The sequence below is a fragment of the Ziziphus jujuba genome, chromosome 12, assembly GCF_031755915.1.
Source record: "Ziziphus jujuba cultivar Dongzao chromosome 12, ASM3175591v1".
Taxonomy (NCBI): domain Eukaryota; kingdom Viridiplantae; phylum Streptophyta; class Magnoliopsida; order Rosales; family Rhamnaceae; genus Ziziphus; species Ziziphus jujuba.
The window spans coordinates 6,286,002-6,309,623 of record NC_083390.1 but is presented as its reverse complement, the minus strand read 5'-3'; the positions used below and the strand labels follow the sequence as shown (position 1 = coordinate 6,309,623).

Sequence of the window (23,622 nt, the reverse complement as noted above, 5' to 3'; positions counted from 1 at the left end):
ATTTTTTTAAAATTAAATTTAAAAAGTCAATCTTAAAAATTTATATAGTATAATATTATCATATCCATCTAATAAAAGATTTGTTCGTATATAAATACACACACAATGTTATTAACGTATACACACACAATGTTATTAACATTTATTTTTATGTAATTAAGCAAAAAGTAATATATATAGAGAGAGAAAAATAAATTATAAGGAACTTTCGGCGAACAAACGACACGTGATGGTGTTGGAACAATTCAATGCATGGTGCACGCTAGCAGTGAACCGTATTTGTTTGTAGCCATTGTTTATGGGTGCCCACAAACCCATGCCACAACTGTTTGATGGTATTCTTCAACAAAATAAACCAGTATCAAATCTCGTTTTTACCCTTCTATCAATAAAATAAAATCGCTCTTTACCATTTTACCCAGAACCACACTACAATACAAACCACACTTCACTTTCCAACGAAAGAATAATAATAACAATAATAAATAAATATACAATCATACAAACCACACCCACACTCCAATGTATAAAATAAATTAGCCAGCCATATAAGTCACACCCCCCCAGATACCCACCAAGCCCCTGCTATAACAATAAGATTGCAGACCAAGTCTCTCTCTCTCTCTTCCCCTGACTCCTTTGATAAGAGAATGGAGGGTGAAAATCAGTACAAGAAGGGGCTGTGGACGGAGGAGGAGGACAAGGTTTTGCTAGATTACATACGGGTACATGGCAAAGGCCAATGGAACCGGATTCCCAAGGCCACGGGTAAGAGATATTATAGACTACAGCTTCTTCTTCTTCTTCTTTTTTTTTTTTTTTTTTTTTTTTTTTTTTTTCCCTCTCTCTTTTGGGGGGTTATATGGAACAAATTAAGCTGGGGGTTTGGGGTAGTATTTTGGTTAATTTATGTACTTCTCTTGGCAGGTTTAAAGAGGTGTGGGAAAAGCTGCAGGTTGAGGTGGCTTAATTATCTAAGCCCCACTGTCAAACGTGGTGGTTTTTCTGAGGAAGAAGATGACCTCATTATCAGACTCCATAATCTCCTTGGAAACAGGTCTTCTTTTCTTCTTCTTCTTCTTCTTCTTCTGCATCCTATAGTTTCAAAAAAGTTTAAATTCTTGGTAAACCATATAGTTGCTGTTTTCCAATATATGTGGATATGAAGCAAACTCTACTCGGAGACAATTCTCTCTATTTGGGGTCTTTTCTTGGTTCCATGTTCAAACTTGTTTTTTCATTTGGGTTTTGGCACAAAGTTTAAACGATTTTGCTTAATTGGCTTTGTGTACCTTTTTTATTATTTTTTATTTTTTGCCTCCCCTTCAAAGCTAGCTAATCAATTTTCAAATTACATTAGCGAGCAGTACGCATTATTTCAATCAACAAAAACTTACCTCACCATACTATACTTGTCTAAATTCACACACACACACACACACACGCACACACACACACACATATATAGGCTCATCATTTTTTTATTATTATTGCTATTATTATTATTATTATTATTATTTTATTATTATTTTTTAGCAGGCTAACTATTTAACTTTTAGAGTCTTGGAATTATTTAGCATCTCTCACATTATCTATGAGAGAGAGTGTAAATAAGTAATAAATGCCGATAATGATTGAGTTTTTTTTTTTTTTTTTTTAATTGTAGGTGGTCACTGATAGCAGGTAGAGTACCGGGTAGAACTGACAACCAAGTAAAGAACCATTGGAACACCCATCTCTGCAAGAAGCTAGGAATCGTCAAGAAACAACCAACAAGAAAAATTGCTAAAATCCCACAAGTAATAGATGATGATGATGATGAGAACCAACCAGCAAGATTTCCCATTGATAATTCCAATTCCAAGCTTTCTCCGAATATTTCCACTAATTCTTCTTTTAATAAATCCGTGGGAGCTATGGAGAAGAAAGCAAAGCCTTTGGATGATGGAGTAGGTAAAGCATCAAATAATTATGAAGATCATGAGCAAGTTCCATGGATGGTGAACAAGCATTTGTGCGAATCAATATTATTTTCTAATGATGATTTGATGTTAATCAATAACCCTGGCTTTGTTGATTTTCTTGATGCTTATTATCTTGACCTAACGTCACATTGTCTATAAATCATTATTAATTTACTGATTAAGCCCTTCTTTGTCATTTTTCTGATAAATCAATCATATCATCATCCAATTATATATGACCTGTGTGTTTACAGCTATTTTTCTAGTTCTATATATTTAATTATTGTGGATTTAAATTAAATATAGGTTTGGTTGATAAACTGTCATTTCATTTTATGAATATTTGGATTTTTTTCTCCAAAAAAAAAAAAAAAAACAAAGAAAATAGAAATTTGTTTACTAGCTAGATAGCTAGCTACTAGAGTTATAACTCCAAAATGGTAGGTCCGCTTAAATCTTGCATGCTTCTAAATGCATGAAAAAAAAGCTTTAGATCTAATGCATCACCTTTTTTTATTTTTTTCCTTGGCAAGAAAATTAAAAAGCTTCCATGCTTTTAAATGCATGAAAAGTCCTTGTACACATACGGATATAATTGGGATAGATATATTTGCATTAAACTCACATAACACTTTTTTTTTTTTTAACCTTTTTTAAGACTTTTTTTTTCCCCCCTCTTCAAAACTTTCAGTTTCTCTTTTGGAGTAATAAAAATTGGGCTCATCACTGCAAAGTGATTAAAATAGGAAAGATGTTAGTGCAAAATTAGTTTCCAAAACAGGAAAAAAATAATAATAATAAATAATGAAAGGTGTTCTTTTTATGTATAGAAATTAAAAAGTTCTGACCTCTTTTTTTCTGTTTTCTCAAATTAAAAAGTATTGACTTGAATACAGTGGTGGATGGGATATACATATTCTCGTTCTTAAACAGTGACGACAGCATCAGTTTTCACCAAGCCGAAACCGAAGGGCAAACTGCCTTTTTATGAGAGAGTGAAAAAAAAAAAATTTTGATATTTTATGTTACAACAACGACTTTTTTTTTTTTCAGTAAAAAAACATGTCCTCGGTAATATCATAGGGATGGGATATTATGTTCTGCATCAAGCGGCATAGAGGCATGGAACCTTCCAATTCAAAACTATGCTAAGATTCAAACTATAAGTTTCAAATTCGCAACTATAATGATTGAGTGGCTTTATCACTGCCCTTGGTAGCGATTTTTCATTTTCTTCTCCTATTTTGCAACTTCTTCCTCCCATTATGTGTATATGTGAGTTTTTTTTTTTTTTTGTTTTTCGATTTCTCATTTTCACTTTCCCCTCATCCTTAGAGTTAGTTTATTGTTTTTGTTGGTCCTAAACTATGTTTATTGTTAAAACCCTTTTAGAATTTCCTATTGGAATTTTAGGGTAGCTCCGATAATGGAAAATTCCGTAGAAAATTGTACAAAAAACTTGAAAGCATCTTCTCTAAAAATAGACTTTCTTCAAAAATTCCTTACACAGAAAATACATTTCAAAATATACAATCGCATTATTCTTTCTCTTTACTATAAAATTTTCACAAAATTGAAGCACTTCAGAAATTTAAAAAAAAAAAAAACACAGCACATAAATAAATAATTAAATAACTAAAATAGTTTTATATAAAATACTTCCATAATTTAATATCATAGCAGTCTAGAATTTATTTAATGAAACACAAATATTATGGAGACGGAAGAAATAAAAATAACAATATAGAGAGGATGGAAAAAGGAACTCTACTAGAATGCAGCAACAGTGGTGAGGTAGCCAGAAGAACTCGTAGCCTAGTGATCAATCCGTTAGTTACCTGAATCTAGGGGAATAGGTTGAAAAAAAAAATTAGAAAATCTAATAAGATGTAATCATCCTAATGAATGACATCCATCTAATTAATAACAATAATATTAACATTAAAGATAATACTAATAATAAGAAAATTAAATAGATAATTTAGAAGAAAAATTTCTCTCAGAACCTTAACTAATTCATTCAATTTGAAAAGTTTCTCTATTTAAAAATTATTTTCACAAAACCTATAATTTTGTATTCCAAAATATTTAAATATTATAATGGGAAGTGAGAAAATAATATAAAATGAAATGAAATACATTAAATAAAATAAAATAAAATATTATTTAGAAAATATTTCAAAAATATTTTTTTAAAGTAAATTAATTAATTAATTAAGGTGAAAATAATATAATATAATAAATATTATATTTAAAACAATTAAATAAATTAGTAAATAATTAATTAAACATTTTAAAATTGCAAATTAAATAAATATATATGTTGAAAATATTTTTGAAATCGTATATTATGTGTATATGGTGCATCATGTTATATACACAGTGATGTCAGGAGAGTTAGGTATCTCAAATACCCCCTAACAAAAAGAGATAGGGAGAGATATTCGAAATTGGACATCATGGCGTCCCAAAACACTGATGCTCACAACCAGCCATCATATTGTTAAGGAGAAGGTAGCTAATGTTCATAATGCAAAATAGCTAATAATTCTCTATCACTTAGCTCCTATAGAATGGTTAAATAATACTTGCATGCTAATCAATAACAATAATAGTACAAAATAATAATACTACATGATACATCTAAAACAACATAAACATACAGATTTATCAAAATACCATTTTATAAGTTTTTACCGGATTATTACAATCTATCAAATCCATATAAATTATTTAATTAATTTAAATCGTATCTACAAAAATTACGAGCTTTATTAAAAATACATTACCACAAATACATATAGTTTTCCATCAAATTGTACTTCACAATTTCAACCAATATTTTTATGGAAATAATCATAAAACATGTTTACCACATTTACATAAAACAACAATTTTCTTTAATTAATTAGCACGATATTTAGCAAAAAATTTATAATAGCATAAAATAAATTAATTCCCAAAAATATATTTAAGAAAATATATCACTCAACTAAAAAATGCAAATCACTTTAGATCCTCCATATGATCTGTTTCTCGATTCACGCAGGTGTCTAAAATATTAACAAAATATAATATCTATTAAAATATTATTTTTCCTATCACTTATGTACCACAAAATTTTCTAGGGTTTTAAACACATACATCAACCAAAACTAGCAACTTATATACCAAAATGATGTTTAGGGTATGAGGGTCACAAATCAGGTCTTACCTGTTGGAGATTCGACTGGTGATGGTCAGAATCTCACCATAAAGACCTGACCAATTTAATGTTCCCATACATCACAAACTAGCTTGAATTAAGCTAAACAGACCCAAAATTTGGGTTTATAACGGTCAAAAATGGTGAATGGGGTGGCAAATTGGTTGGAAACTCGCCAAAGTTGAAGATCGATGAACCGTTGCCGTCATCGGTTCCGGTGCGTTAGTAGTCCCCCAATCGTGAAATTTTGGGATTTGACCTATTTTTGGGTGGGTAAGATAGTAGTGTGGTAGTGAGGCAAGATGGTGACTGGAAAGCGAAAGCGGGTGAAATTGGCTAGGAATTTGCTACCACTACTGCCAAAGAAATGTTACGATCCATGCTCATTGCCGGTCGGCTTGCCGTGAAATTTGGCAGGTTAGTGAATCATCAAGTGGATAATCCATTGAGGTGGTGCATGTAGTTGAAGGGTGGCCAGATGTGGGTGCTTTGACTAGAAAAAGGGCTGCCCTCTCTTTCGCCTCTTTCTCTCTCTTCCCTTTTGGGCCAAATGGCCCAATTATAGCCACCCTTGGTGCCATTTTGCGCTCACAAGAGTAGCTCTCATGCTAACATGTGGCACATGTCAAATAGTTGGTGCATTTAATCCCACGTGTTATTCGTGTTGTCTAAAAATTATCTAGTAAAATTAATCTAAAAAAAAAATTATATTTTACAGATTCATAAATTTTTAACTATAACTCAAAATTAAACATGTTATTATTCTACAGACTCGTATCGACAAGCATTATACAATGATAAATAAGTAAAAGCCAAAATCATTAAAATATATATATATATATATCAACCTCGGGCTCGTTCGATAAGTCTAATTTTGATGTGCTACTTGTCACACACTTGTGATTTCATATACTTCGTAATGGTGCATTTGTCGCAACAAAACATCCAATTACATTTTGATATAGGGTGTTACATTTATAGTTATATTTTGATCCTTAAAACTTTTGTTTGAAATGTTAATTTTTAAACTTCACTTTTTGATACACTTAATTTGATCCTTAAAACCATTTTTTATGATGAAATTACAACTTTAAAAGACTTCTACATATTGCATTAAGTACACTGCACATTTCAAAATTGTTTAAAAAGTTGAAAAAAAAAATTGTATGAGAATCAAAATGCACAAAAAGCTAAAGTTTTAAGGACTAATGTTTAAAAAGAAAATTCAAGGATCAAATATGGATATAATTTAGGAACCAACAAAGGTGATGAATGTTAAAATCTATATATATATATATATATAGCAGCTTTTTTATCGGCAATATGATCAAATTATGCTGGATGTCAACGAGTTATTGCTTGATAAAATTTTCACTGCATGATATCCAACAATGTCAAGTAGAATAAAATTATATATATATATATATGTGTGTGTGTGTGTGTGTGTGTGTGTGTGAAATTTATCTTATTCTTCATTTTCCACAATGGAAAATTAAATTTTCAATGGCTGAATTCGACATTGAACAAGTTAATACAAGCTGAACTCAATTCAGTTCAAATAACTCTTTAAGTAATTAATGACGAATTTTATGTAGCTAATAGAATCCAACAACAAATTTAAGTCTGTAAGTTTTTAGTTAGCATTTGCAGAAAACAACAAACGGAAAAAAGTACCAAATTTCAGCCCGTGAAGATGTTCTAATCCAGCAACAACATTACGAAACTAGTTGTTAAACTAAAAGGAACATTAATATTGCCATATCTATATATATCTATCCCAATTTGGATACATTGGACAAAAAAGTTTACAAACAAAAACATTATTCAAGCAACTAGAAGCCAGAAAGAGTTACAAAGAAGGATGCTTATTTGTCGTTCCAAGTGACCGAACACATGGACATGTACAGAAAAACGAAACCATTAAGGAAATTTACCATGTAAGAAAATGAAAGAAAAAATAACTAACCTATGCAGACAAAGATGGTGCAATTTTGAAATCAAGATCCCAAAGCTCGAAAGTCCCATTTACAAAATTGTAGTGTGCACCCTTTAAAGCCAGAGTTTTCTTCACCAACCCTTCTCTAACGAATGGGTATGTCAATAAGTTTCCCAAGGACACATTCACAGCCTCCTGCAAAATTTTGGGGTCCCAAAAACCACGAAAACACTTTTTTAGACAACACAATAAATAATCCCTGCAAACCATTCCAAACCCATCTAACTACTTTTGAATATATATATATATATATATATTTAGAAAATACTTAAATATTTGGTACAACTAAAAGGTACAGTTTGCTTTTTGGCTCTGAAATCATGGTCTATTGCTACAACACAGGACGTACATCTACAGCTGACAATTAAAAAAAATAAAAGAAAGAAAAAAAAAAAAAAAAAAACAAAAAAAACAACAACAACTACTAAAACAATAACCATACCTTCTCGCAGTTGGTGCACTGCTCAGAGAAACTCAAGTCACTATATTCTGTTTTCACCTTGTTTTTGGCTGGTGAACATATTTGGACCCACTGCTCTATGAAATCACTGATATTCCAATCATCCATATTAGAAATGTAGAATTACTACGACTAAGTACATAAATCGGTCTACTGTTTCCTGTATTTGTGTGCCATTTGTATATCAGTTGTGGAGTAATGCTACAAGTTTCATTTGTAATACTCTTATGTGTGTACGGATTAAATTTCATTTATTGAATGCATGAAGGAATATGTATCAATATGTTAAGAACACAAATCTATAATATATGTAATAAAATGTTTTACATTCTTCAGATTGATAACAGAAATCTAGAAAATTATTGTTCAAAAAGTTACTAACAATTTCTAATCAAAGAAAAGCATCTATAGCATTTTGATTACGATTACCATAAAGAAAACGACTTCAATTACAATTCACAAGTTTCCTCTTCAAACTTTTATGGATTCCTCCCCAAAAAAAAAAAAAAAAAAAAAGAATGGTACAACTAGAATAAAAGTCTTTCCAATTTTATTCATTATGCGTTTGAACTTCAAAAGCAGCTTTGGCTCGAATCTATGTATATTATATTTAGAAGGAGTTAGGTTAGCAATGCCTTCACGTGGAAGGAAAAATTTAGGTTATACATAAATCAAAACAACTACTTTGAAACTGAAAAATCCAACGTAATACAACCAAATTTTCGATTAAAATATGTTTAAAGATTCTAAATCCTAATGTGTACTTTGGATAATTTAATAACTTTTTTAACCTAAAAAAGAAAGGGAATCAAGGAAAAAAAGAGTTTGAAGCAGCATCATTTTGTTATATTAACATGAAGCCTGCAGAATTTTTTAAGTACTTACCTAGAAGTTGCACCATCATCTGGGATAGACATAAGCCCCTTTATGCCCCCACAGCAGCTGTGTCCAATCACCACAATATGCTCCACCTGAAATTATGCAGTCTTGTTTTAGCTCAAATTCCTCGAGGAAATTCTATTCTTTCTACCAATCCAAGGCAAGAAAGAAAGTGTTAAGGTCGATTACCATAAACTGCTAAGGATACTTTAACGTAGAGAGTAACCAGAAAAAAAATATGGGCTGATCTTCATACATGATATATATGACTTTAAGAATAAAAATATTGTTTTGTACATGGTCCTTATCTGTTGAAAATAAGCTAGACGAATATATTTGGATTTACTGTTTATCAATTTAAGTTTTTGAAATAAATGATGAATGAATATGGTATCACAACCTATAATAACAATAAAATATGTTTTTTTCCTTTTGTTAATAGGCATACACATAAGAAATAATATTGAAAAATAAATTTGATATGCATTGTTACATCTAATTTATTATATCACTTAGAATATATAATAATTTAATAAAATTAAAATTCTTGTTTAAAATGTGTTTCAGACAATAATTACAAGCTTCCAAACCCCAACCCCAATAATAGAAGTGTCTCATATTAGGTGGACCTAGTATACAAGTCCTAAGCATAATTAAACAAAACGGGATTAAGTATAAAAATCAGCTAAAGTACAAGTAATCAATAAAAGAAATATGTGTGTGTAATTATATATTTATCCTTAATGGATAGGATGATTCGAGAAGGCAGGAGCATAGCCAAGAGGGTCTGGTACGCACATGGCATTTTCTATGATAGGGGGGCAATACTGAAAAGACATGATTAGATATGGATAACATCCAATAACAAAACGACACCATGTTGTTTCCCCCCAAATAGTCTTCGTTTCACATCCCACCAAAGACTAAAGCCACCATCCATAGTTGAACAAAGAACCAAATGATGTGTAAAAATAAAAAGTGGTAGAAATAAAAAGTAGATAGGAGGCTATATATATCATATAATATTCACCTTCAGATGCAATACCGCATATTCAATGGCCGCACCCACTCCTGAGTATTTTGTCTGCATTAATCGTACCAAAACCAAGGTCAAACCAATTTAACATATAAAATCAATACCCAATGATAATAAATAAAATTATATTACTATTTAGTAATAAGGTAAATGTGGGTCGTTTTTGGTGGCCATCACGGTAAGAATAGCTATATTGACCAACTGATTTATTTACATAAAACTATACAAGGATAATAATTTCATATTCAAATTTCCACATTTTCAATAAAAAAGAATTAAAATAAATGCCATAAGTTGTTGTAATATTAACCCGATCATATGGTGGGACCATGTTGGCTATGTTTCGAACGGAGAAGGCCTCTCCAGGTTGGAAATCCAGGATATGAGAGGGGCAAACTCGGGAATCAGAGCAAGCAAATACCAAAAACTGCATGTATTCATTCATTTAAGTTAGCTCTCAAATTGTATGTATAGATATATATATATATATATATATATATATATATATATATATATAAAATTGTTCTACAATATGGACTGATTCACATTCGGACTATATTTAAATCAATATTTTTTTTATTTTTTTTTTTGCTGTTGTGTACATTCTATATACATACACAATAAAAATCAACAGTTTTTTAATTATATATGTTCGCATGCAAATCAATCTATACTATAAAATTTCCTATATTTATATATTTTAATATTGTAAATAAAATAACACTTGAGACTTAATAATTATCCAAAGAAAGTTCAGTAGTACACGGGACTTGGAAGTGGACCCAAAACTGTGCGTACTGGTAATGCCGTAAATCCGGACAATTTGCCAAAAAAAGGGCATGGTTAAGCACGAATTTTGCCATACAGACATGTTTCTTCGGCTTTTAACATAAAATTCTTATTAAAGTTTTCTCTTTAATGAATCCGTGGAAAAGCACACCAAGTAAGACGACGCGGTTCCGTTCCCTAATTGTAAACGACAATTTGGCAAAACTATGAAACGAAAGCCACCGACACCGATTGCAACAAAATGATTAAAAGATAACTCGGACTGACCGACCTTGGGGCTTTGGCCTTGGGCAAGTGCTCCGTACAAATCGGGATTCTTCCTGCAAAAGTTATTGCCCACCAAACCAAAACAAAATCCCTTGTTAATAATATATTAATATATAAAAATTTCTGGGACGAAATTGTAAATGCAACTCCACCGTACTGTCTGATGCTAATACCTAAAAAGACATTCAATTTTTTTATAAGCAGCAAAAGCTAATATGTGAAAAAAATTTGCCTTGTTTTCTGCTACCGTAATAACTTTTTATCAATAACTTTATGAGCCTCCAACAATTCGTGAAACTGGTACTTTCTTTTTCATTCTTTTTTTAGTTTTCTATTTCATCATTTTTAAGGTCAATGATTAAGAATTAATTTGATTGCAAGAAATACTGGAAAAAAAAAATTTCAATATATAATTTGGAAGCAACAAAACTATATTATTAATATAAAAATTAATAGAAAAGGTCAACGTATTGGCAACTGATTATTGCTTTTTCTGGTTTGAGTGAGACAGGTCGATTAAAAAAAGTTAATTAAAAGGGTAATTATCAGAATTTGGGATCGGAAAGATAGGAATCAAGCAAACAGCATATTCGATCAAGTATGATAAAAAAACAAATAAATAAATTTTATCTACCGGCATTTTGGGAACCACTTACTCATATTTCTGAGTCTTAAAGTGATTGAACCCGGTTTTAATCCTCTCGACCGGGTCAAAATGTTTGGAACCGGCCGATTCCAACTCGGCCGTTATCTGCTTGATCTTTGCGGCGGCGACTTCCTCGAGGTGTTCTTTCTCGCTGTAACCGAAATAAATGCAAAAACCGTCAGATAACCAGACTCCGTAAACTGTTCAAAAGTGGGACCCAAATATGACGAACGTGATGATCTGGCCGTCATAAATCGGGTCCACACTTGCTAACAACACCAACAACAGCCTGATAAGCGCCTGTGATTATGACCGATTTAAGAATACAAACAAATGGAAAATGGAGATGAAATTACGGATAAGGACAGGACGTTTATCTCTAATTACTACTCTAAGAAAGTAAAAACAGACACGTTTAAGGACAGATTTGGTTATGGTGGTGGAAGAAAAAGACAAAAGACAAATAACAGAAAGGACAGAAAGAAGGAAACCTGAGAAGCTTTGCGAGTCCGGCAATGGCTTCCTCGTACGAATCCCTCGCCATGTCTTCTTCCTTCTGTTGAATTTTTCCAACAATAATTCGGTTATTTAATTTTTCCGAACAATTCGCAATCGAATCGGATTTACAGGGATTCGCCGATTTTCATTTCGCAATCCAGACAACAAAAAATAAGGAATTATATTAACGATCGAAATCTTCAGACAACGTAAAACATCACAAAATTCATCTCAAAAATCCAAGTCAAACAAACATATTCGAAAAAACAAATCGCAACGATCACCAAAAAAAAAAAAATGCTCATAGAATTGCCAAATGAAAGTAGAGAAACCGAATGAAAAATCGAATTGAAATGAGTCTAGCTGATCGGGACTGGAGATCGAACGGTTTAAATTTCTGAGAAAATAAGAATTTTGGTGTACGAACCTTTTCGGAGTGAGATATGGAAAATTTTGCAGGTTGTTCAGAGAGAGAGAGACAGAGACAGAGAGAATTAAGAAGCAAAATCAGGGAGTAATAATAGCTCTTTTTTTCTTCTTTTGCGACCTCGCTCACCACCAGCTTCCCACACCACTCACGTCCAGTGTGACCCGAACGCCAAAAATTTATACTATATATATATATATATATTATTAAATTAATATTACCGAAAATTAAAGCTTGCTTATTAAAGCAATAAAAAAAAATTTAATTAAAAAAATTAAAGGGGTCCACGTCTATCTGTATTTATAACCGGTTATTTTGTTGACCTTTTTTTTTTTTTTTTTTTTTTCTAATCTCCATTGCGTACTAAAATATGAAAATCATAATAAATAATGATGAAGGAAGGCTTTAGACTAGAGACAATCAACACCGTTGACCGCTTTTAATGAGCAAGAAGGATGACGAATAAAAAAACAAAGTAGAAAAAATTGAACGGTGGGGATATGGCTAGCGGGTGGACCTTGTGGGGCAAAGTGAAAAAAAGGAAAACCAAATGTGACTGCCACGTGGTGGGAAGTGGGTGTTGACGACAGCCATAAATGACTACAATAAATACGACAGTCGTTGGACTAACGTCATTATTTTTAAGCAATTCATTTAGGTTAATACAGAAGCATAATAATCACAACACTTAATAATTTTAGTATGTAAAATTATTAATTGACTTTTTTTTTTTTGGGTCCATTTAATTGTTTGTACATTTTAATATTACAATTATTTATTGTATTTAGATTTTAGACCTCTTATTTTTCCTAAAAAAATATAGTTTAATTGAGCGTGATATATCTGATGAGTTGGTCACCAATTAAAAAATTATTCAATAAATACATAAATTAAATTCACCTAAAAGATGCCTTTGCTCTTAATTTGATAAGAAGAAATGAGTATGGTCACGTTTGATTCGTATAGAACTCTCAATATAGTTTAGTTTTTTTAAAACAACAATAAATATGCAAATTTAAATTAAAGACTAAAATAATGGTTCTCAAATTCAAATATGAAAGCAACTCTTCAAATTATTATTCTGAAATTCATAATTGAAAGCTACCAGTCTAATTAAAGAGATGAAGAAGAAGAAAAAGGGAAAGAAGGGAAAAAGGTTCTTTGCAACTTGGTTTTGTTTTATTTTAATATTCCCAATCCATCAATGATGACATGGACTTCTCGTTTTGGTTTTCCCCACCAATTGCAAAAGTGGAATACGTGGTAAAATTAGATTAGTGGCATGTTCTAGAAATTGGCACTTTTAAAGTCTCGATTTTGAGTCATATCCCTTATCCATTGTATTAGAATGTTACTGTATAAAAACAAATAAATAAGTTAGGACATTACAACAGTAATGCCAATAGATTATTGATGTTTACAATCATGGAAGAAAATCAAATACAATGTCAACTCATTGTATATCAAATATTGGATTAGCGTAAAATTACTCACAATGTAATTGTTTACGTAGAGACATTTTAATAACAAAATTAAACAGAGTTAATTTAGCTAACAAATTATTTATTTGAGAGAAATCATAAATTTTAAATGTCAAAAATGAGAAAAAAAATATTATAAATAATTAAAAAATAAAATTTGCTTTCTCATAATCATTCCAAAATTCAAATCCTATATAATATATTTATATATATATACAACAACAATAATAATAATAATAATAATAGTGTACTAGTGGCCCTTAATGTAGTGTGAGCCGCATGAATATGTGTGGTAAGGAAGAGGAGAATTAAGGGACACACACAAAGTTCTTGGTCCAAATCGATGTGCCTTTTGCTTCCGAGGACAAAAAGCCTTCGGATTCGATCACCCCCACAAAAAGAAGAAAAAAAGAAAAAAAAAAAAAAAGACATTTTGAAAAGATTTAAAAAAAAAAACACAAAAAAAAAAGAAGCAATCGATTGAGGATTGAGAAAGAAATATTAAATTGTAAATTGGTTATCGAAGTCCCCAATAATTTCCAATAGTGGTAGCTTTTTGATTCGATGATGGGGATCGTTGTCGATACGGCGTTCGGTTGTTACTGATCAGGATTAGGCCTACGAAGAACACGGTTAGCTAAGTACAGCTAGCTTTAACTTTTATTTATTAGCTTATTGAAAAATTGTCATTATGTGTTCTTTGTTAAATTTGTACAGTGGATTGACTCGTTTTCTCCTGTATTGATTTCTCGGTCCGCGCCATGCGGTATAAGGTTAGTTTTGTAAATGCAATCATGTATATTTTATGGCTCAGCATTATGACTTTTTATTTATTTATTTTCCAAACTTTCTGATATGGGTTCCAACTTTCTATATTAATTCAAAATGGAAAAAATTCATCACTAATATTGCAAAGTTTTGATCTATTTTCATTGTTATACTATTATTGTATACAATGCAAATCATGAATGAACAAGTGAAAATTTGAGATAAAAGGAAAGTAAATTTCTTACATTTTCTCTTTTATCTCTGTTTCACAATGTTAGCAATGTAGCTCATTAAATCAAAATCCATTGTCTGCTTTCTAAATATCTTATATGTTATTCTTTTTATTAATTTGTTTTTCGTTTTTGGATAAATTATTAGTCTGTTTAAGATTTATTTAACTAGTTTTTTTCTTCTGTTTGTTGAAACATTTAACTAGTTATCATGTTATATTAATTTGACAACCAAATATTCAAAATATTGATAAATAAGTCATTGTCAAACTTTGATTTTGATTTTGATTTTTTAGACTTATTTAATTACTTTTCTGGAAATAGTTTTTGTAGAGCTTAATGGTGAAATTGTCATACAATTGACAACAATAGAAACCAAATAATGGGGCACGAGATGTGGAACTGAATTTGACCCCTATGGTTACCCTAAATTATAGGCTATAGGCTTTGATTGTGTAATTAAATAAGAAACTGAAAGTAAAAGGTCTTGTCTATCAAGTTGAGTACTAAACAAGAAAAACAAAAACTCAAAAGGATCAATTTTAAATTTTTATTCTTATCCGAGTAGGATACCATTACCATCATTTTAGTTGCTTTTTTAATTGCAAATAAATAAATAAATAATAATAAAATAAAAAGTGAATAGACTTGTTACTTACCGAAACCTTTGCAGAGCAACATAGGAGCATGCATTTTCTAATTGTCCCTGCCATGTGCTATAATACTCCCTGAGTCCCTCTAGGTGTGTCCCTTTTTCCACCACCCTTTCAATCACAAAATCATCATCTCAGACTCTGTCTATAACAGGAAAACCAATATCTGACTTTTGCTTAAAAAAAAAAAAATTGAACAGATTGATTATTTTTTTCTTAAAAAAATTATTTTTGTTTGGTCAAATAATAAGATAATAATTATTAATCTCTCCTACCATGCACGCCTGAAGATGAATTATTGATTTGTATTATCAGTTTGACATTGCAGAAGCTGACTACTTTTATTTTAAATTATTTATAAGTGTTAAGACGCAATATAGCTCCACGAGGAGAAATGAACTCAATTTAAAGTTCATGGAAAAAAAAAAAAAAGAATTAATGGAGTTCAAACTTGGAAAATCAAATTGAAGAGAAAACCCATGACTGAAATTAGCATTTAAAGTTTGATTTAGGTTTAAAATGAAGTTTAGTTTGGTTGGAGAGTTGGAGAAGGATTAAGAGAAAAATACCAGAGAAAGAGGAGGTTTTTTGTTGTACGGCTATGGAGTCCTTGGAAAGGGCAAGTGTTGCCCTGTTTACTGAGAATGGTGGAAGAAAGAGAGAGAGAGAGAGAGAGAGAGAGAGAGAGAGAGAGAGAGAGAGAGTGGGGAATTGGTTATGTTATGTTAGCCAGAACAAATAAAAAGCAAAGGATGGTCATTGGTGGGTTGTGAATATATTTGAATTTGAGGACAAAATGAAAGAATTTAGGAGGGCAAAAAGGATAAAGAAAGCGATACGTTGGTTAACTAGGAACTTCTATATTTCCTGTGGATCATAATCTCATATTGCATAGTACTTCTTTATCCCAATCCGGCCCACTTCCACACAATCTTCACGCCCAATTCCAACTATCACTCATCACTCACTACTTTCAAATTTTTTTTTTCTTTTATTAATTTGAATAGTAAATGATGGTTTCTTAATTTATTCAAAAAAAAAAAGAGTGATAGTTTCTTTAAAAAAAAAAAGGAAAAAGAAAAACGAAATAAAAAACAATCTTTTTATTTACATAATTTATTCTTGGTACTAATTTTGTGATGAAATATTGATCATCTGTAATCATCGGCTATTGTCAATTGACTCAATCGTTAATACAACGATTTAATTGACATTTGACTGGTGTTATAAGCTCACCTTTTCATTTACATTTTTAGTTTTAAAGAAATCAAATTTTTATTATATTTATAGAAGTTACCAATTCTAATGGTAAATCCATTACTATGTTGAATTTTTTTTTTTTTTGGTCATAACAAAAAGAGATGATTATTATTATTCGAATTGTTAGGGACCATGTATGTTGTTTTATGCCACTTATGTCGAGAGGCTTCATAAGAACTATATATGATAAAGCTTTGAATAATTGTCTTAAAAAGTATATATATATATATATATATAAAAAGGCCGCTATAGGCCGTGTACTATTCATCATAACATTATTTACAAAGGGGAATTTGGCCCAATACCCCCATAAGACCGAGCTTCATGAATTTTGACCCCTCAATTCATTTCTTTTTTTATCTACCCTTTAATATCTTTTATAACCCTCAAACAAAAAATAATTACTTACATATCCTTTTATTTATTTTAAAATATAAAAAAAAACACTTGGTGAGCGCAAAAACCCATGGCGTGAGAACCAGAGGCCGTATCATCGAGACCATTTTGTGGAGATCGCGGCTTTTCAGTCAGCCGCCGGCGCGGTACTGTGTGATCTAGCGCAAAGAAAGTTGAAGATTGAAGAAGATGGCATGGAGGCAAATGCTCTTCAAGGGGAGCCCAATTTCTCAACCCCTTTCACCAACTGGGTTCGCTAGATTCTTCTCCAAGCCATCCCCTTATGCAGGTTAGTGATTTTTTTGTCCTGGGTTTAGTAACCCATAAAAAGATTTTCTTACTTTCTGTTCGGTTCCCAGAGCAAGAAAAGAGAATTGATAAAGAAGAAAATTTTTCTGGGTTCTTGTGAATTTTGTGATTTGAACTTTGTAAAAAAATTGTCGATAGAAAGAGAGATCCAAGTAGCTGTTTTTGGCTGCTGAGTTAGAATCGAAATGGGTAAAATTGAATTTTATGTGTAAATCCAGGATTTACAGAGTGAGAAACTTGGCTGGTATTGAAGTTAATAGATTCACAGATAGGAAACATAGAGGAAAAAATGATGAATAAGGTTGATTATGCTTAGTTTCCCGCATTGTTTGGTTGGTGAGAAAGATGGGGAATAAAGGAAAAGGAAATATTGGTTTATAATTTATTTATCATTATTTGAGAAACTTATCTATACCAAGCTGATTACTGAATGCTGAATAACTCTTTAAGTTGGAAAAAGAAACATGGTTTTTGTTTCAACGTTATTATAGCATTGAAAAACCGTGTTCACTCTTGTCTGGTTGCTAAATGACTGATAAAGATGAAGAAAAGCAGAATTTGATGTTCTCTGTTTTGGTGATTTTACTTTTAGTGACTGGGAATTAATCCTACAAATCATGTTTTATGTTGGCTCAAGTGAGCAAGATTCATGCTTCCTGATGAGTGATGTACTTGAGCATGAAAGTTTATATGAAATAAAATTTGTTAGAATTAGATTAGATTACTGTGAAAGTGTTATAGTCAGTAGGAGATCTAAAGTTGTTGCTTTTGTTGCAGTGAAAGTTGGAATTCCAGAATTTTTAAATGGAATAGGCAAAGGGGTGGAATCCCATGCGGCTAAGCTTGAAACCGAGGTGGGCGACTTCCAGAAACTGCTTGTCACTCGGACGCTCAGGCTGAAGAAACTTGGCATCCCTTGCAAACAGGTATTTCCTAAATCTTTATCTACTATATATGCACATACTTGAAGCCCTCTGCCTTTTGGGTATATTATAATTCTTTCAGTATATCCGTCAATACATCTGATAGTATTGCAGATCAGAAAATTTGGTTATAGATTGCTTGCTTAAATCTAAGTGAAAGATTTCATGAAAAGTAGGGTGATTAATTTATGTTTATGTTTTCTTAAACTCTTCTAACGAAGAAAGTTTAGGGATGCTTAAAGGAAACTCTGACTATCCGGGAATGGTTAATTTATCTTTTAGTTTGGCAATGGTACTGCAACTTGAAATCACCCTAGTTCTGGAGTTTTGTTCTTTGTTCTGTTCCAATGGTTGCAAATATTTTTGTTTTACTGGGCAAAAGTGAAAATGTTTCAGGAAGACAACATGCAGAATTGCTTTGAGAGCTGTCATTTATATCATACTGGTAGAAAGAAAAGATGTTATTTAACGAAAATGTTTACCAAAATTGAAATGCAATGCCGGAGTATGTGTTGCTTTATATTTGGTAATGATATAAACTTTCTAAATACTGACTCAAATGAGTTTAGGCTTCTTCCCTAAGTGATGTAATATTTTCTTGTCTTGTTGTACTGACTTTTGCTTCTGAAATACTATAGGCCTTGTCTTCTTCTTCATTTCTCTATCTAAGAAGAAAGAGTTAAAAGTAGTGCATATATTTTTTGTTCTGCTACTTGTTAAATTTGTTGGTGAAAGGCGTAATGAAAGTTGCGGTTTTCTTTAGGATTAAGTTCTTTAGGACTTAGCTTCATTTGATGGTTTGAAGAGATTAGATTACTTATATCTGAATATGATTTTTGTTTTTCAGAGGAAGCTGATATTGACACACGCCCACAAGTATAGGCTGGGACTATGGAGGCCTCGAGCGGTACCAATGAAATCCTAACTAGTTTAGGACTAGCTTGCTTATTGAGAATGTATCAAATGTCACATTACAGGTGGAACTATGCAGGTTTTACTTTTGTTTCTTAGTAAAGATGTCATTGCGGAGTGATGTAGGAAACATGCAGAATTTGATGTCATCTGGTGTTCAACGTTCACAATGCCTTGATAAGCCCATTATCATTGTGAAGTTTCGAATTATTTTGATATCCTTCTGGTTCAAATTAATTTGTTTAATTATCAGCTTTATCCCGGATAACCAAATAATAGGATAAATGAGTTTTAATTAGTTCAACTTAGTTTAAAAAACAAGTAAGAAGTTGAATTAGTAATGAATATTCATCCAGCAATAATGTTTACAGTAGTAGCAGAGGCATAGACTATGCAATAGAATTCTCCGTTATTGTATTCTGCTGTTTCTGCTACATGAAGAAATAGCTCTTTAAAAACTCGTTACAACCTCAAACTTGGTACTCTGTTCTGTAAGCCAAATTCAGCTCTCTCTGTTTGTGTCTCGAAACATAATACTCATCTAAATGGTAGTCGAACTCGAGACCTTATGTCTAAGATAAATGGAAGAATTCAGAGCTCCTTATCATGCTCAAAGCCAAACAAGTTGCTTTCATCTATAAAATAAAAGCGAAAATCATATAGTAAACTAAGAAGCAACATAGGCATAGTATCTTCAAACTTAATCGGCCTCAAACTCCAACTGAATGGAGTTGGCTGAATACACAATTGGTTTTAAAGACTGCCATAATGCCAGTGACAACTGATGTACATGCTTGGAGTCTTAGGCACTTCAACATTCTCATCATATCTTCTGATGTATACAAATTCTACAATGGACCCAATAGAGGTACCTATAAGATAAAACATAAGGTAACTTCTGGTTAGAACTCACAAAATCCATGTTAGCAATAGCTGCAGATAGTTTATATGAGAACTCGACCGGTATAGAGAAAACATATGTGGGTAGAGAGGAGCAAGGTCCAGATGGGTTGTTATGGGTACAAAACTTGCTTCATGCCATCGAAAACCACTACATTGCTCCCTGGTTTGTAGTTCGTTTACACTGCAATCACATCTGGAGCAAGTTCCCGAATTCATAAAAAGCCTATTACAATGTATCGTGTAGTCACAAAGATTATAACATGAAAACTATTCTCAAGCTTGCGAACAAAAAACATAGGAGAAAGTACTTGAAACAGGTCATACTCATGAACAGATACACAAAAGGATGACAGAACATTTGGTTGCTAATTCATGCCTGCCAGTGCTACGTGTGGTGACAATATGTATGAGATTGGTTCCCCATACAGCCTGATCGAAAGATGAATTCATATTGCCCACTGGAGTAATTATAAAAGAATACAACAAAAATAAAGGAAAAAGATCGATGGGCAAATCGTACATGAATCCATATGGTTTTACAATTTTGAAGATGAACACAGGAAACTGCATCACATCATACACGAGAACCCAAGATACCTGAAAGTTAGAAAACAAATATACCAATACAGTTATCTTCACCTTGTAAAGTTACCCTAAAACAAGAGACATAACCCCAATAAGCAGAGGTATCTTTACCTTGTAAAATTATCACAAAGCAGAAGATAATGGTAACAGCCATCGCAATCAGGTTGATATTGGGTGATGATATACGTCACCTCCAATTGTAGCACCAATAGTTGGCGCTAAAGATGTTAGAGCTAAAGATGCGTCCAAAGCTGGGGAGCATTCTAGTGGCCCTCCAGATTCTAATTTCAGGGTATGCAATTGTTACTTGCACGCAAATTTGTATTTCATATGTTGTACTAATATATGTTGACTTATGTTTTGGATATTGATATTGATTAGCTTGCTTGCTTGAAGGCAAAAGTTGATGAATTAAATAAAGAGATGGCAGCGTTAAGGAAGATGCTTAGTTCTGTTATTGACCAACAAAAGCATCAGGTATCATTTAGACAACTTAGTATACTTTACTTTAGTGCTTCAGCATTATTAAATTACATATTGTAATTCAGCAATTACAATTTTTCCAGAGGGCATTTGTAGTTTCCCGACAGTTTCGTCGGTAATTTCCCGAGGGTGAACAGTCATCAATTTTTTGCAAACTTTGATACAGTTTTATGAAATTTTTTTATTTTCTCTCCTTAGTACAATTATAGAATCCATGTTTAGCATGTTTTTTCATTCAACACACCTTAGGGGCCTTGTGGGGTAAAAAAAATTGGCAAAACAATACGTACTGTACATCCTCGGGAAATTACTGACGAAACTGTCGGTAATTTTTCCAGGGGGCATTTGTAGTTTCCCGACGGTTTCGTCGGTAATTTCCCGAGGGTGAACAGTTAGCTTATTTTTTGCAAACTTTGATACACTTTTATGAAATTTTTTTATTTTCTCTCCTTAGTACAATTATAGAATCCATGTTTAGCATGTTTTTTCATTCAGCACACCTTAGGGGCCTTGTGGGGTAAAAAAAATTGGCAAAACAATACGTTCTGTACATCCTCAGGAAATTACCGATGAAACTGTCGGTAATTTTTCCAGAGGGCATTTGTAGCTTCCCGACGGTTTCGTCGGTAATTTCCCGAGGGTGAACAGTCATCAATTTTTTGCAAACTTTGATACACTTTTACGAAATTTTTTGATTTTCTCTCCTTAGTACAATTATAGAATCCATGTTTTGCATGTTTTTTCATTCAACACACCTGAGGGGCCTTGTGGGGTAAAAAAAATTGGCAAAACAATACGTACTGTACATCCTCGGGAAATTACCGACGAAACTGTCGGTAATTTTTCCAGGGGGCATTTGTAGTTTCCCAACAGTTTCGTCGATAATTTCCCGAGGGTGAATAGTTAGCTTATTTTTTGCAAACTTTGATACACTTTTATGAAATTTTTTTATTTTCTCTCTTTAGTACAATTATAGAATCCATGTTTAGCATGTTTTTTCATTCAGCACACCTTAGGGGCCTTGTGGGGTAAAACAAATTGGCAAAACAATACGTTCTGTACATCCTCGGGAAATTACCGATGAAACTGTCGGTAATTTTTCCAGGGGGCATTTGTAGTTTCCCGACGGTTTCGTCGGTAATTTCCCGATGGTGAACAGTCATCAATTTTTTGCAAACTTTGATATACTTTTACGAAATTTTTTGATTTTCTCTCCTTAGTACAATTATAGAATCCATGTTTTGCATGTTTTTTCATTCAACACACCTGAGGGGCCTTGTGGGGTAAAAAAAATTGGCAAAACAATACGTACTGTACATCCTCGGGAAATTACCGACGAAACTGTCGGTAATTTTTCCAGGGGGCATTTGTAGTTTCCCGACAGTTTCGTCGATAATTTCCCGAGGGTGAACAGTTAGCTTATTTTTTACAAACTTTGATACACTTTTATGAAATTTTTTGATTTTCTCTCCTTAGTACAATTATAGAATCCATGTTTAGCATGTTTTTTCATTCAGCACACCTTAGGGGCCTTGTGGGGTAAAAAAAATTGGCAAAACAATACGTACTGTACATCCTCGGGAAATTACCGACGAAACTGTCGGTAATTTTTCCAGGGGGCATTTGTAATTTCCCGACAGTTTCGTCGATAATTTCCCGAGGGTGAACAGTTAGCTTATTTTTTGCAAACTTTGATACACTTTTATGAAATTTTTTGATTTTCTCTCCTTAGTACAATTATAGAATCCATGTTTTGCATGTTTTTTCATTCAACACACCTTAGGGGCCTTGTGGGGTAAAAAAAATTGGCAAAACAATACGTACTGTACATCCTTGGGAAATTACCGACGAAACTGTCGGTACTTTTTCCAGGGGGCATTTGTAGTTTCCCGACAGTTTCGTCGGTAATTTCCCGAGGGTGAACAGTTAGCTTATTTTTTGCAAACTTTGACACACTTTTATGAAATTTTTTTATTTTCTCTCCTTAGTACAATTATAGAATCCATGTTTTGCATGTTTTTTCATTCAACACACCTTAGGGGCCTTGTGGGGTAAAACAAATTGGCAAAACAATACGTACTGTACGTCCTCGGGAAATTACCGACGAAACTGTTGGTAATTTTTCCAGGGGGCATTTGTAGTTTCCCGACAGTTTCGTCGGTAATTTCCCGAGGGTGAACAGTTAGCTTATTTTTTGCAAACTTTGATACACTTTTATGAAATTTTTTGATTTTCTCTCCTTAGTACAATTATAGAATCCATGTTTTGCATGTTTTTTCATTCAACACACCTTAGGGGCCTTGTGGGGTAAAAAAAATTGGCAAAATAATACGTACTGTACACCCTCGGGAAATTACCGACGAAACTGTCGGTAATTTTTCCAGAGGGCATTTGTAGTTGCCCGACAGTTTCGTCGGTAATTTACCGAGGGTGAACAGTTAGCTTATTTTTTGCAAACTTTGATACACTTTTATCAAATTTTCGGATTTTCTCTCCTTAGTACAATTATAGAATCCATGTTTTGCATGTTTTTTCATTCAACACACATTAGG

At 32.3% G+C, this 23,622-nt stretch overlaps 3 protein-coding genes across 4 annotated transcripts; 2 read left to right on the top strand and 1 right to left on the bottom strand.

Moving 5' to 3' along the window:
* The first annotated feature begins 542 nt into the window (after window positions 1-542).
* Window positions 543-2,160, top strand: LOC125420013 (transcription factor WER). The gene is made up of 3 exons (XM_048466561.2): window positions 543-768; window positions 928-1,057; window positions 1,667-2,160. Exons 1-3 carry the CDS (start codon window positions 651-653, stop codon window positions 2,121-2,123), a joined length of 705 nt encoding a protein of 234 aa, XP_048322518.2. The 5' UTR covers window positions 543-650; the 3' UTR covers window positions 2,124-2,160.
* A 1,420-nt stretch (window positions 2,161-3,580) lies between these two features.
* Window positions 3,581-15,952, bottom strand: LOC107428679 (carbonic anhydrase 2). Of its 2 annotated transcripts, XM_048466899.2 has the most exons (11): window positions 15,869-15,952; window positions 15,306-15,410; window positions 11,734-11,798; window positions 11,253-11,393; window positions 10,601-10,649; window positions 9,851-9,967; window positions 9,535-9,588; window positions 8,511-8,596; window positions 7,608-7,713; window positions 7,136-7,300; window positions 3,581-3,808 (listed from the first exon to the last, which is right to left on the bottom strand). In XM_048466899.2, exons 2-10 carry the CDS (start codon window positions 15,357-15,359, stop codon window positions 7,136-7,138), a joined length of 837 nt encoding a protein of 278 aa, XP_048322856.2. In that variant the 5' UTR covers window positions 15,360-15,410; window positions 15,869-15,952; the 3' UTR covers window positions 3,581-3,808. The 2 variants fall into 2 exon arrangements, with proteins under 2 accessions (XP_048322856.2, XP_048322857.2); XM_048466900.2 differs by lacking the exons at window positions 3,581-3,808; window positions 15,306-15,410; window positions 15,869-15,952 and adding an exon at window positions 12,168-12,349 and having other exon boundaries at window positions 6,897-7,300.
* A 1,088-nt stretch (window positions 15,953-17,040) lies between these two features.
* LOC125423031 (uncharacterized) lies at window positions 17,041-19,317 on the top strand. Its single transcript, XM_048476076.2, has 3 exons — window positions 17,041-17,244; window positions 18,042-18,190; window positions 19,035-19,317. Exons 1-3 carry the CDS (start codon window positions 17,145-17,147, stop codon window positions 19,110-19,112), a joined length of 327 nt encoding a protein of 108 aa, XP_048332033.2. The 5' UTR covers window positions 17,041-17,144; the 3' UTR covers window positions 19,113-19,317.
* Window positions 19,318-23,622: the final 4,305 nt, after the last annotated feature.